The following is a 13,884-nucleotide window of genomic DNA, read 5'->3' as shown; positions in this document are numbered from 1 at the left end:
AACAACACCCCTGTTTCAACAGTGACGGTCGGGCCGGGGGTCAGCCTGCCGCCCCCTGGACGGGAGACCGCGAATACACCCCCTGAGGTGCCCCCTGCCCCGTTACATAGCCCTGCCACCACCACTGATTAGCAGCTTTCTGTCAATGTACAGTATACAGAAAGCTGTTGATCAGTAATGTGGCTGGTTTTATACAGAGCTCAGCATTCCGAGAGAAACCATGATTTTATCACAACCACTGCACAGATGGGATAGCAAAAGCCTCACAAGTTTCTTTAGGAGATACATCTCATTGTGCAAAATGAACTTTAAGGAGTTGTCCGATCTAAAATGATAAGTCTACAGTCACCCTATGTGTCTCTCTATGTGACTGCAGACTTATGAATCCTCCCAGTGAGTATATTGTGCACTGCGAGGATTCACCGGTGTCTGACTGCAATTGTGCGATATACATGTTCCTGGCCAAAACACGACTATTGGGCGTGAACTCACTGAATACAAGTGTATGTAATGGGCGGGTCTGACTAGTAGGCATGGCCGTTTAGTGGGTGCGGCCTTGCTCCATACATTTATATGGAGCAAGGCTGTGCTCAATAGTAGAGTTCTGGCTGGGAATATGTATATTACACAAGTGCAGTCACCTGACCGCCGTTCCTAGCTCAGACACGGTGAATCCTCACAGTGCATAGTGACACCACAGCTTGGACTCTAAAGCGGGCTTTACACGCTACAATATCGTTAATGAATTATCGTCACATTGTTTGTGACGCACATCCGGCGTCATTAACGAGATCGCAGTGTGTCACACTTAAGAGCGATCTTAAACGATCGCAAAAGAGGGCAAAATCGTTTGCTGTGGAGAGGTCGTCCTGAAACAAAAAATTGTTTTCAGGATGTTAGCGATGTTGTTCCTTGTTCCTGCGGCAGTACACATCGCTATGTGTGACACCGCAGGAACGAGGAACATCTCCTTACCTGCCTCTACCGGCTATGCGGAAGGAAGGAGGTGGGCGGGATGTTTACGTCCCGCTCATCTCTGCCCCTCCTCTTCTATTGGCCGCCTGCCGTGTCACATCGCTGTGACACCGCACGACCCGCCCCCCTTAGGAAGAATTTTGAGGTATTCCGCCCCTGCAGCAGTCAAACCTCTCAGAACCGGGGGTGATTACTCGTGGTTCGAGGGTCTCCAGACCTGGGGGCTAGGGGTCACACTCAAATGAAGAAGGGGGGTATTTACACGGAAGATATATAGTTCGTGATGCCACCCGTGGTGTGCGGTGATAGGGAGCACCGCCGCTGCTGTTGGTGCCCTGCTCCATCACCCCGGGTACTCCCTAGATGATGTTACCCTCCACGGGTAGGGAATGGCCCCGGGAGTCTGGATGGTGGAGTGCAGTGCAGGGGGGAGCACAGGCTCGATGGTTGCAGGGGTTAATCAGGTACTCACTCAGCACAGAAACAGACACTGATAACGTGGTAAACCAAGTCTCTGGGTGGCGCTGCTCTCTTGAGGGAGCTTGTCTGGGTCCCATCCCCCGCAGTGCTGCCTGGTAGTCTGTGGCCTGCCTCCTGTCACCATATTTTAGAGTGTCCTTTGTGGCCCGTCAGCTTAGAGCTTTCCGCGCCCCGCGCCCCACTGTAGCTAAGTAGAAGAGCTTGCTCTCAGGAGCTCACGTTTGGGATTCCAGTGGGCTACTTTGCTTGGAAAGCCCTATCCCCCTCGTTGCGCTAGTGCCCCTGATCTCTGAGCTTCATGGGAACAGTCCATAGAGGCCCTCTCCTCCTCAGGTTAATTGCTGGGTCGCCTGAAGCTTCTCCCTGACCTAGGGTCTGTGTACCCCGACGTGCCTTCGGTCCTGGACCGGTGAGTAGGCCCAGGTTGCTGCCCGTCCTCAAAGACAGGTCCCAGGCACCTAGCCTCAATCAACCTCTACTCAAAATATTATGTTTTGCAAGGTGTGCACAGTACCAACATTCCAACCTGTACTTTGAAAAATGAGATTTTTGGCAAAAAATTGCAATTTTTCGAGCTACCTCGCCACGTCACGGCAAATCTCTTGAGGCAGTCCTACACTAAAATATTTTTATTTAAAGTGTGCCAACCGGCCTCACATATGCACAAATAGGACTGCACAGCACGTACCTGGTGCTTTTCAGTGTCGTCTTCATGACTAATTCATGGTTGTGGGCGGGACAGGCCCAGGCACATGCTGCTTGGAATATATAGCCTGTGGACAAGGCTAGATGGCAATGTGTGAACAGCCACCAATCGCCAAAAATCAAGACAGATGGAAAAATAACAATGAAGTGCACTGCAATATGGGGACCAACCAAAACCCTATATAGCAATTAAAAAAACAGCATAAAAGCAACCTCTACTCAAAATATTATGTTTTGCAAGGTGTGCACAGTACCAACATTCCAACCTGTACTTTGAAAAATGAGATTTTTGGCAAAAAAATTGCAATTTTTCGAGCTACCTCGCGACGTCACGGCAAATCTCTTGAGGCAGTCCTACACTAAAATATTTTTATTTAAAGTGTGCCAACCGGCCTCACATATGCACAAATAGGACTGCACAGCACAGTGGCGAGGTAGCTCGAAAAATTGCAATTTTTTGCCAAAAATCTCATTTTTCAAAGTACAGGTTGGAATGTTGGTACTGTGCACACCTTGCAAAACATAATATTTTGAGTAGAGGTTGCTTTTATGCTGTTTTTTAATTGCTGTATAGGTTTTTGGTTGGTCCCCATATTGCAGTGCACTTCATTGTTATTTTTCCATCTGTCTTGATTTTTGGCGATTGGTGGCTGTTCACACATTGCCATCTAGCCTTGTCCACAGGCTATATATTCCAAGCAGCATGTGCCTGGGCCTGTCCCGCCCACAACCATGAATTAGTCATGGAGACGAGACTGAAAAGCACCAGGTACGTGCTGTGCAGTCCTATTTGTGCATATGTGAGGCCGGTTGGCACACTTTAAATAAAAATATTTTTTAGTGTAGGACTGCCTCAAGAGATTTGCCGTGACGTGGCGAGGTAGCTCGAAAAATTGCAATTTTTTGCCAAAAATCTCATTTTTCAAAGTTCAGGTTGGAATGTTGGTACTGTGCACACCTTGCAAAACATAATATTTTGAGTAGAGGTTGCTTTTATGCTGTTTTTTTAATTGCTATATAGGTTTTTGGTTGGTCCCCATATTGCAGTGCACTTCATTGTTATTTTTCCATCTGTCTTGATTTTTGGCGATTGGTGGCTGTTCACACATTGCCATCTAGCCTTGTCCACAGGCTATATATTCCAAGCAGCATGTGCCTGGGCCTGTCCCGCCCACAACCATGAATTAGTCATGGAGACGAGACTGAAAAGCACCAGGTACGTGCTGTGCAGTCCTATTTGTGCATATGTGAGGCCGGTTGGCACACTTTAAATAAAAATATTTTAGTGTAGGACTGCCTCAAGAGATTTGCCGTGACGTGGCGAGGTAGCTCGAAAAATTGCAATTTTTTGCCAAAAATCTCATTTTTCAAAGTACAGGTTGGAATGTTGGTACTGTGCACACCTTGCAAAACATAATATTTTGAGTAGAGGTTGCTTTTATGCTGTTTTTTTAATTGCTATATAGGTTTTTACCTAGCCTCAATCCCCTGAGTTTGGGGGTCCGACTCCTCTAGGTCCAGACCACCGTCTATGACCTAGTTTGCTTCTCCCCTGGGAGCTCCAACTCTCAGCTCCCACACACTACGCTTCCCTGGAGCCAACTGACTTGTCACCTCCCACCTCCCTGCCTGACCCCTAGGTGGGCGGCCCTATTCCAGCTTAAGCAACCCACTGGTGTGCCTGACAGGTGTGGTGCAAGGTGTAACTAGGATTTGTGAATGCTGGTGGAGGCAATACCGCAAGATGGGGACCCAGAACCATGGGGGGTTGAGCCCTGCACGGGGAGAGAAAGATTGTGCAGAACCCTGTGACGACCTGACTAGTCCAGGGCATCACACAGCCACATAGACAGACACATAGTGACTGCAGCCATAATTTTAAACCGAACAACTCCTTTAAAGTTCATTTTGCATGATGAGATGTATCTCTTGAAATTTGTAAGGCTTTATTTAAAATATCAGTGTTTGCCGTTCATGTACTAATGGATTTTGTAATACATTTTTCCTACAACTTCTGTTGTTTAGAATATTGATTCTGGCATTTTTTTTTTACTTTTCTTTTACCACACATCACTACTGCTTTCACCTCTGTTCTCCAAGGCTGGTTTCACATAGCTGTATAATTATTATGACCTTATTATTGTGCTTGTGACTTTGGATCAAAATGAACTTAAGTGTCTAAATGAGTTACTAATATCAATTTTCTGGAAAACGTTTTTATTACATTTTCTATTGCTTTATATATATACTTTTTTTATTATACCTGTAAACTTTCCACCGCTGAATGTCATTGGAAAACCTGATGCACCTCCAGCAAAGTCACTCATCATTACAGCAACATCCGTAGGGAGTTTTCCCCCATTTGGCCTTGTGCAGTCTACAGTATTGAGTATTTTATGACCTGCAAGTTAAAACATTATTTACTACTTCCCTGAAAGACAAAAGTAACAAAAAACATGCATCTTTTGGGTTTTTTTGCATATTCATTTAATATTAGAACAATGTGGAAGATTCAGGCCAAAGAGAGGCGCTAACATCTCTTCATTGAGTCATCAGCATAGCACTCAATGATGGACTTGGTTAGGGTGTAAATTATTTGAACTAGTTAGAATAGTGTCTCTTATTCACTAAATGTTCACACTTGGACAACTTACTACCTGCATTATTTTAAACTAATAAATTAAAGTGAAGCAGCCACCAGGATTTTTGTATATAAACTAAAGCCAGTGCTATACTGGCGCTATCATGCTGATTCTATATATACCTTTAGTTGTCAGATCGGATCTATAGTTTGTGAAATATAGGCAAGTAAAGTGTGTGAATTGTACTATTATTTGATGATAGGTGCTATGGAATATCTAATAGGTGGGTTGGGTGTTGCTAGTTATTCCCGCCCCTGTCTACTGCCTGTCCCACCTATTACAGTACTTGACAGAAGTTCTGTCGCTTATCCATGTTATATAAATAAAAGCTTATAACCTGACTTTAAATTCATTCATTGGTTTCATAAATTACTCTTTTGAAAGCTGAAACCCTCCCAAATTTGGTTTTGGTTATGAAAATAAAGTTTCTGCAAAGCTGAAATATTGATAATTTAATGAAGACAGAAAGGTCAGATTTTGGCAAGACAAAAGTTTTGTCGCCTTGTCATATAATGCACCCAATCCTAGTTTACATCCTCACCTCTGCTCACTAAATGATCGGTTAATTAGTGGGTGTGTATGAAAAGAAACCCAGCACCCCAGACCTTCACTTGAACTGCAGCCTGACCTCTGACAACATGCCAAAAATCCACCCTGCGACCAAAGCCTTGATTATCAAGAGGCTGAAGACCAGATCCACTGCAGAGGTGGCTGGCACCTTTAATGTGTCTCAGCGTCAAGTACAAAGAATTAAAAAAAGATTTGAAGAGACTGGAGATGTTTTTGACAAGCCCAGGTCCGGCAGACCCTGCAAGACAACTGCTCAGGAGGAACGTTTGTTGGTTAGAAAATCCAAAGCCAGCCTCTCTTCCAATGCAGCAGAGCTCCAACAGGCCTGGTCACCTCAAATCCCTGTGTCAACTAGAACAGTTTGTAGGATTCTGTCTCAAAATGGCCTCCATGATTGAATCAGTGCCCAGAAGCCAGCACTAAACAAAAGGCAATTAAAAAAACGTGTGGCATTCGCCAAGTCACTCAGACTGCTAAAGAGATGGACGCTGGAAAAGTGGCAGAAGGTGGATTTTGTCTGATGAATCTTCAGTTGAATTACACCACAGCTGTTGCAAATACTGCAGGAGACCTACTGGAGCCCATATGGATCCAGAAAACAGGTAAGTTTGGTGGTGGAAAGATCATAGTCTGGGGTTACATTCAATATGGGGGTGTGCAAAACATTTGCAAGGTGGAAGGCAATATCAATAGCCTAAAATATCAAGAAGTATTAGCTACCTCTTACATTCCCAATCATAAAAGGGGTCAAATTCTGCAGCAGGATGGTGCTCCATCTCATACAACCATCTCTACAACAAAGATCCTCCTGGCAAAGAAGATCAAGGTGTTCAAGGACTGGCCAGCCAGTCACCAGACATGAACATCATTGAGTATGTTTGGGGTAGGATGAAAGAGGAAGCTTGGAAGACAAAACCAAAGAATCTAGATGAGCTCTGGGAGGCATGTAAGACTGCATTCTTTACTATCCCTGATGACTTCATCAATAAATTGTATGAATCATTGTTGAACCGCATGAATGCAGTCCTTCAAGCTCATGGAAATCACACAAAATATTAAATATGGCTCTAATAGCACCACAACTTCATTCACCAATGTTATGCAACATATCTTTGTATTAAAAGTTAATTATTTGTTTGAATTTCACATTACTTTCTGTGGGCAACAAAACCTTTCTCTTGCCAAAATCTGACCTTAATGTGTTCATTAAATGATCAATATTTCAGTTTTGCAGCAACTTTATTTTCATAACCTAAACCAAATTTGGGAGGGTTTCAGCTTTCAAAAGAGTAATTTATGAAACCAATGGATGAATTTAAAGTGAGGTTATTAGCTTTTATTTACATAACATGGATAAGCGACAGAACTTCTGTCAGGGACTGTAGATATTCTGTTGCACTTACCATCAAATAACAGTGCATTGCACAAACCTTACTTGCCTGTATTTCAGAAACTATACATCCCATCTCACAACTAAAGGTATGTTTACAATCGGCATGATAGTGCCAGTATAGCATTGGCTCTAGTATATATATAAAAATCTTGTTGTTTGGTCCTCTTTAAATATTACTCTGTGACTAAGTTATTACAAATGATCATTAATAATTTTTTACCTTTGTATTCCACTATGATGCATGTGTCCATTTCAGGATGAACTCCATCCATCAGAATCATAAAACGAAGATGTTCATTTACCTAAAACATGTAAAAATATGAGTACTGGAGGTATGATGGGTGTAATTTATTTTTCATTAGCATCTAGTAACCTCATTTAATGTTCAACTTTTCTGTTACTATATTGCATATAATTAATACAATGAAGAAAGGTAATAAAAACAGCCACAAGCTGAATTCTGCCCAATGTATTGTATGACGGCCTATAGGACTATAAAACTAATACTGATAATTATTCTAAAAATATGGCTGACCTGTTGCCAGACTCCAAAAGGAACCACATTGACATTTCTTAGAGTAATGCCACTCTTGTCGAGGTACCAAAAGACTGGACGTTCAGTTTTGCCCACAAATATTGGAACATCTGGTCTTCTTTCAGAAAGTTTCTTAAGTGTTGGATAGCTGTCAAGAAGAAAGATGGTTAGTAAGAACTTCCAAATTGTTATTATAAAACCTACATGAATGAGATCTGAACTCAAGTCATACTTATAGTACTTTGTCATGGGTCGAAAACGTTATGGAGCTACCAACACTTTGACATTGTACAATGTAAAGTAGGTTTAAAGCAAGAATCTACATAATTCATGAAAACCATTCTTTTAAACAACAGATCTGAACATACTGTACATACCTTAGATGATCAGAGTGCATGTGACTTATGTAAATTAAATCAGCCCGACACAATCTCTCCAACCAGTCCGAAGGCGGCTCGTGAAGCAACCACCAGCCACGAGCAAAGGCTGGACCGATCAGCCAAGGATCAAAGACCATGTATGTTTCACCGAGCTTCAACTCCATGCAGGCATGCGTTAGATAAGTGATCTATGGGGACAAAATATTTGTCACTATTTTTTTCCATTAATGCACTTAGTTATTCTTTATGTGCAATGATATTTTTCTTAAATCACAAGCTAATACAGTGATAAATGGTCTTCTAGAGGTGTGGCCACCTCATAGAAGAGGAATGATTTTTTAGATTGTCCATTTCCTTTTCTCCTATCATAGAAAAAAATAGGAGTCAATAATTGATGGTCTTTTTCAAAGAGGATTCCAGACTTTGAATGCTTGTTTCCAAATTATAAGTGGCTCATAAGTAGAGAAAATGTATTACAAAGTTTGTTATATTAGAAGTTTGTTATACAATTTCATTATTGAAGATTTATGTTTTGAGCCTGTCAAAACCAATTGATAGTTCTCTACAGAGCTTTGATCTGGTGTAACTTCTAGTGGAAATCTCCCCTAGATTATAACTGTGCAAAATTTCAGTTTGTATAGACAGGCTAAGATATGCCTGAACTTTTAAGAGGTGAGCATTTCTTAATAAATTTAGCATTTGGTGCACCATACTAAAGCTTTTCACATCTGGAAGTATAGAAACTAGGAGTAAAAAAATACATGTTAAACAACCCAGAATATATTTTAAACTTTACATTCCTTAAAGTGCTCTTGATGACTGCTTTACACACCCTTGACATTATCCCAAGCAGCGTCATTGGGTGAGCACCTGGAATGACCAGTCTTAAAGGAGTTTCCAGGGGTGCTGTTTTGCCATCACTCTGCCATCAAACCATCCCAAACTATCTCAGTTGGGTTGAGAATGGGTGATTATAGAGCCCATGTCATCTGCCACTACACTCTAGCCCTCTCCTTCTTGGTCATTTAGCGCTTGCATAGTTTATACGTTTTCAGTCACTGTCCAGTTACAACACAAACAATGGTCCCACTAAGTGCAAGGCAAACCAGATCCGATTGCATGTCTTTGCAGAATGGTGTGATAACAATGTTGGGTATTTGTGCTTCCAGTATAACCAGCAAATCACCCTCACACCATCATACCTCCGCCCTCAATACTTCACAGTGGCCTCCACAAATGTAGAAACCATCCACTCACCTTTTGTGCTTCTAGTAAAAGCATGGTGGTTCCGAAAATCTCAAATTGTGATTCATCAGACAACAGGACAGATTTCCACTTAGCTAATATCCATTCCTTGTGTTGTTTGGCCCAAACACATATGTTCTTACTTGCAGTCCCAAGTAGAGGCTGCTTTTCAGCAACCATAAAGACCTGCTTCTTGCAGTTTCTTTTGGACAGTTTTTAACCCCTTCACGACCATGGACCGAAAGATCCGTCATGGTGCCCTGGGCCTTAACAACCAAGGACGGATCTTTCCGTCATGGCGTAATCGCGGCACCGGAGCCTCCGGTGACTGCGATCGGTTAACATAAACCGCAGATTCGGGGAGGAGGGGACCTGTACCTGACCTCAGGAGGGGTGGTGCCTCCTCCCCGGACCTACAGAGGCTGTGATTGGCTGACGAACGCCGCTCAACCAATCACAGCCACTGTAATGTTCCAGCCACTTAAAGTGACTGAAACATTGAAATCCAGCCCTGGCCAGTGCAGCTATAGCAGGGTGACCTCACTGGATCACCCTCCCCCAGCTCCAGTAGCTCTGATTGGAGAGATCGGCCTTGTGACCGCTGTCTCCAATCACAGTGGACCTGTTGCCGATGACCGCCCCTGTCCCTGCAGCATGCCAGCACAGTGAGTGTACACAGTGCAATGGCAGGGCGACAAGCTCCGGTCCCATGCTGTTATGAGACCGGAGCATGGGACCCGGAAGTTGCCACGCTGCCATTGCACTGTATGAAACCGGCCTCCCGATCCGCCGCCGCCGCTGCCCTCCGCGATCTGCCACCCACACCCCCACCCCTCGTATCTGCTGCCCGCACCCTCACCCCCACACCTCCCGATCCGCCTCTGCCCTCCGCGATCTGCCACCCGATCAGCTGCCCGCACCCCCACCCCTCGTATATGCTGCCCGCACCCTCACCCCCACACCTCCCGATCCGCCTCTGCCCTCCGCGATCTGCCACCCGATCTGCTGCCCGCACCCCCACCCCTCAAATCTGCTGCCCGCACCCTCACCCCCACGCCTCCCGATCCGCCGCCGCCCTCCATCTGCCACAGTGCCACCGGTCTCCATCGATCTGCTGCCCGGCCCCTTTCCCTCGTGATCGGCTGCTCGTCCCCTCACCCCCGTGATGTGCTGCCAGCCCCCTCCACTCGAGATCGGCTGCCCGCTTCCTCCTCCGTTATGTGCTGCCCGGCCCCGCCCCCTCTCCTCCGTTATGTGCTGCGCGCCCCCTCTCCGTTATGTGCTGCGCGCCCCCTCCCCTCCGTTATATGCTGCGTGCCCCCTCTCCTTTGTTATGTGCTGCTCTCCCCCTCACCTCTGTGATGTGCTGCCCGCTCCCCCCCACCTTTCACCCCCGTGATCGGCTACTCGCCCCCTACTTGTCACCCCCATGATGTGCGCTCCCTCCCCTGTCACCCCCGTGATGTGCGCTCCCTCCCCTGTCACCCCCGTGATGTGCGCTCCCTCCCCTGTCACCGCCGTGATGTGCGCTCCCTCATCTGTCACCCCCGTGATGTGCGCTCCCTCCCCTGTCACCGCCGTGATGTGCGCTCCCTCACCTGTCACCGCCGTGATGTGCGCTCCCTCCCCTGTCACCGCCGTGATGTGTGCTCCCTCCCCTGTCACCGCCGTGATGTGCGCTCCCTCCCCTGTCACCGCCGTGATGTGCGCTCCCTCCCCTGTCACCGCCGTGATGTGCGCTCCCTCCCCTGTCACCGCCGTGATGTGCGCTCCCTCCCCTGTCACCGCCGTGATGTGCGCTCCCTCACCTGTCACCGCCGTGATGTGCGCTCCCTCACCTGTCACCCCCGTGATGTGCGCTCCCTCCCCTGTCACCGCCGTGATGTGCGCTCCCTCACCTGTCACCCCCGTGATCTGTGCTCCCTCACCTGTCACACCGTGACCTGTGCTCCCTCACCTGTCACCCCATGATCTGTGCTCCCTCACCTGTCACCCCCGTGAGCTGCTGTCCGCTCTCCCTCACCTCTCACCCCCGTGATCTGTGCTCTGCTCACCTGTCTCCTCCGTGATCTGCGCTGCGCTCCCTCCCCCACCTCTCACCCTCCCCGATCTGCTGCCTCCTTCATCTCCTGTGATCCAGCTGCCTAGATCCATCCTGCAGGGTAACTATCCCCAATCTCACCTCCCACCCCCCATCCCCCCCTCCCCCCCTCCTCTGCCGCTCCTGCATCCACTGCGCCCTCTACCATCCGCCCCCACCCTATCCCAGCCGCCGTCTCACAATCACAGATGCTCCCTTTATATGCCGCTGCCCCCCCATCTGCCGCCGCCCCATCTGCCGCCCCCCCCATCTGCCGCTGTTTTTTTTTTTCTATGCCATGGGGGTCTAGTTTCCAAAATGGGGTCACATGTGGGGGAGCTCCACTGTTTCGGCACCTCAGGGGGTCTCCAAACGCAACATGGAATATGCTAATTATCCCAGACAATTTTGCGTTTGAAACGTCAAATGACGCTCCTTGCCTTCTGAGCCCTGCTGTGCACCCAAACATTTTATTTCCACCACATATGAGGTGTCTGTGTACTCAGGAGAAATTGCAGAATACATTTTATGGTGCAGTTTTTCCTGATACCCTTATGAAAAAAAAAAGCTACCTGGTTGAAGTAACAATTTTGCGGTAAAAACATTTTTTTTATTTTCACAGCTCAACTCTATTAACTTTTGTGAAGCCCCCAGAGGCTCAAAGTGCTCAATAAACATCTAGATAAATTCCATGAGGGGTCTAGTTTCCAAAATGGGGTCACATGTGGGGGAGCTCCACTGTTTCGGCACCTCAGGGGCTCTCCAAACGCAACATGGTGCGGCTAACGATTCCAGCTAATTTTCTGTTCAAAAAAGTCAAATAGCGCTCCTTCCCTTCCGAGTCCTGCCGTGTGCCCAAACAGTGGTTTTTCGCCACATATGAGGTATCTGCGTGTTCAGTAGAAATTGCCCAACAAATTTTGTGGGTTCATTTAATCCTGCTACCCTTGTGAATATGCAATATTTGAGGCTAAATTAACATTTTTGTTGCAAAAAGTAAAATGTTCATTTTTTCCTTCCACATTGCTTTAGTTACTGGGAAGCACCTGAAGGGTTAATAACCTTCTTTAATGTGGTTTTGAGTAGCCTGAGGGGTGCTGTTTTTGGAATGGTGTCACTTTTGGGTGTTTTGTGTCATGTAGACCTTTCAAAATCGCTTCAAATGTGATGTGGTCCCTAAAAAAAGTGGCTTTGTAAATTTTGTTGTAAAAATGAGAAATTGCTCATAAACTTTCAACCCCTATAACTTCCTTAAATTTTTCTTTTTTTTTTCCCAAAATTGTTCTGATGTAAATTAGACATGTGGGAAATGTTATTTATTAATTATTTTGTGTCATATGTCTCGTTGGTTTTAGAGCATAAAAACTCAAAGTTTGAAAATTACAAAATTTTCAAAATTTTCGCGAAATTTCCGTTTTTTTCACAAAGAAACGCAAAAAATATCGGCCTAAATTTACCACTAACATGAAGCCCAATATGTCACGAAAAAATAATCTCAGAATCACCGGGATCCGCTGAAGCGTTCCAGAGTTATAACCTCATAAAGTGACACTGGTCAGAATTGCGAAAAATGGCCTGGTCTTTAGGATCAAAATATGCTGGGGGCTGAAGGGGTTAAGGCAAGTAACTCTAATAACAGAGAAAATTCTTGATCTTACTTTCCTTGGGCTATTCTGTCAATAGCCAGTTTCATCATAGAGATTTAGGGTTTTCATGACTGCTTGAGGATACCTTCAAGATTATATCAGTTTTAAAGGATAAATGACCTTCATATGTCAATGAGTGGTTCTTACCATATTCTGGCTTAGAACAGTTTTGGAATAGGAGCCAGCAGTGTTTGCAGCTAAGTACCATCACTCCCTTTGTAAAACCCACCTATTGGTTGCAAACACTTTCTCAAGGCTTGCGATTCCATAAATGGACACTTGACAGGGTATTCATCTTTATTGGAAGCCATTCCAGGTGGCTACCTAATGTGTCTGCTTGATAGAATGCCACGGCGGGGCCAGACTGGCCATCTGACAGTTCTGTCATTTGCCAGAGGGGCTTCTCCCTGATGTGGGCTGCTCACACTGTTGGAGCCCATTTGATGTGGTGAGAGAATGGATCAGCTCAGGACCAGAAGGTGGTGTGTTCTGAACTCCTCTTTTAATCTATAGCGGCAGTGGCTAGACTAGTCTGGCTGCAGCAGTGGAAGAGAGGTTGGCAATCAGGAAGAAGGAGGGGACTCAGTGAGCTAAAAGTGTAGATATCCTAGTTTCAATGGCCAGTGAGTGAAGGAGGGAGCAAGGGAGGGTAAACAATATACACAAGCTAGCTGGCCAGAAGCTCCATGAGACTCCTGTTGTCAGTGTTTCTGTCTGGAGGGATTGGTTAAGTCAAGGCTGCGGGATATTATGTTCCACAAACAAAACCATTGTTCAGAAAAGTGCACAGAGATGTTGGCAATATCCTGCTGTTCATATGCAGCAAACCTTTATTCAAACCTTTGTTGGCAAAACTTGGAATGCATGTACAGTAATTTATGCACAGTAGAGATGTTTTAGCAATGTGCACACCAATAAACTATGTATATGAAACAGAAGTACTTTTGATAAGACCTGACTTTTAATCCCAGTGCGGCCCTGTTACATCCACGGGGATGTAAAGCTGTAATCAGAGTAAAAGGGGGGTACTTTAAGGAATCTAAGGCTTAAAGGGAACCTGTCATGTGCCATATGCACTAAGAACCAGGTGCAGTTCTGAGTGCACATTGCTAATCCCAGGTAACTGTCCAAGGGTACAGTAGCATAGATAAAGGGAAAGATAAAGGGATCTTTAGAAAAAGGTATTTCTACAGATCCTTTATGATATGCTAATGAGGCCAGGGACTAGTCGCA

General features: G+C 45.5%; 1 protein-coding gene across 1 annotated transcript in view; it reads right to left on the bottom strand.

The window, feature by feature from the left end:
* LOC142243092 (cytidine monophosphate-N-acetylneuraminic acid hydroxylase-like) overlaps nucleotides 1-13,884 on the bottom strand; it is a 186,225-nt gene that overhangs the window by 36,444 nt on the left and 135,897 nt on the right. Inside the window, exons 5-8 of the mRNA XM_075314674.1 lie at nucleotides 7,678-7,868; nucleotides 7,301-7,448; nucleotides 6,986-7,067; nucleotides 4,424-4,561 (exon numbers count right to left, since the gene is read on the bottom strand). Of these exons, the coding sequence (XP_075170789.1) occupies nucleotides 4,424-4,561; nucleotides 6,986-7,067; nucleotides 7,301-7,448; nucleotides 7,678-7,868 (559 nt within the window). The remainder of the gene's footprint in view (nucleotides 1-4,423; nucleotides 4,562-6,985; nucleotides 7,068-7,300; nucleotides 7,449-7,677; nucleotides 7,869-13,884) is intronic.

Source organism: Anomaloglossus baeobatrachus, chromosome 6 (genome assembly GCF_048569485.1).
Source record: "Anomaloglossus baeobatrachus isolate aAnoBae1 chromosome 6, aAnoBae1.hap1, whole genome shotgun sequence".
NCBI lineage: Eukaryota > Metazoa > Chordata > Amphibia > Anura > Aromobatidae > Anomaloglossus > Anomaloglossus baeobatrachus.
This window is presented reverse-complemented; position numbering and strand designations above follow the sequence as displayed.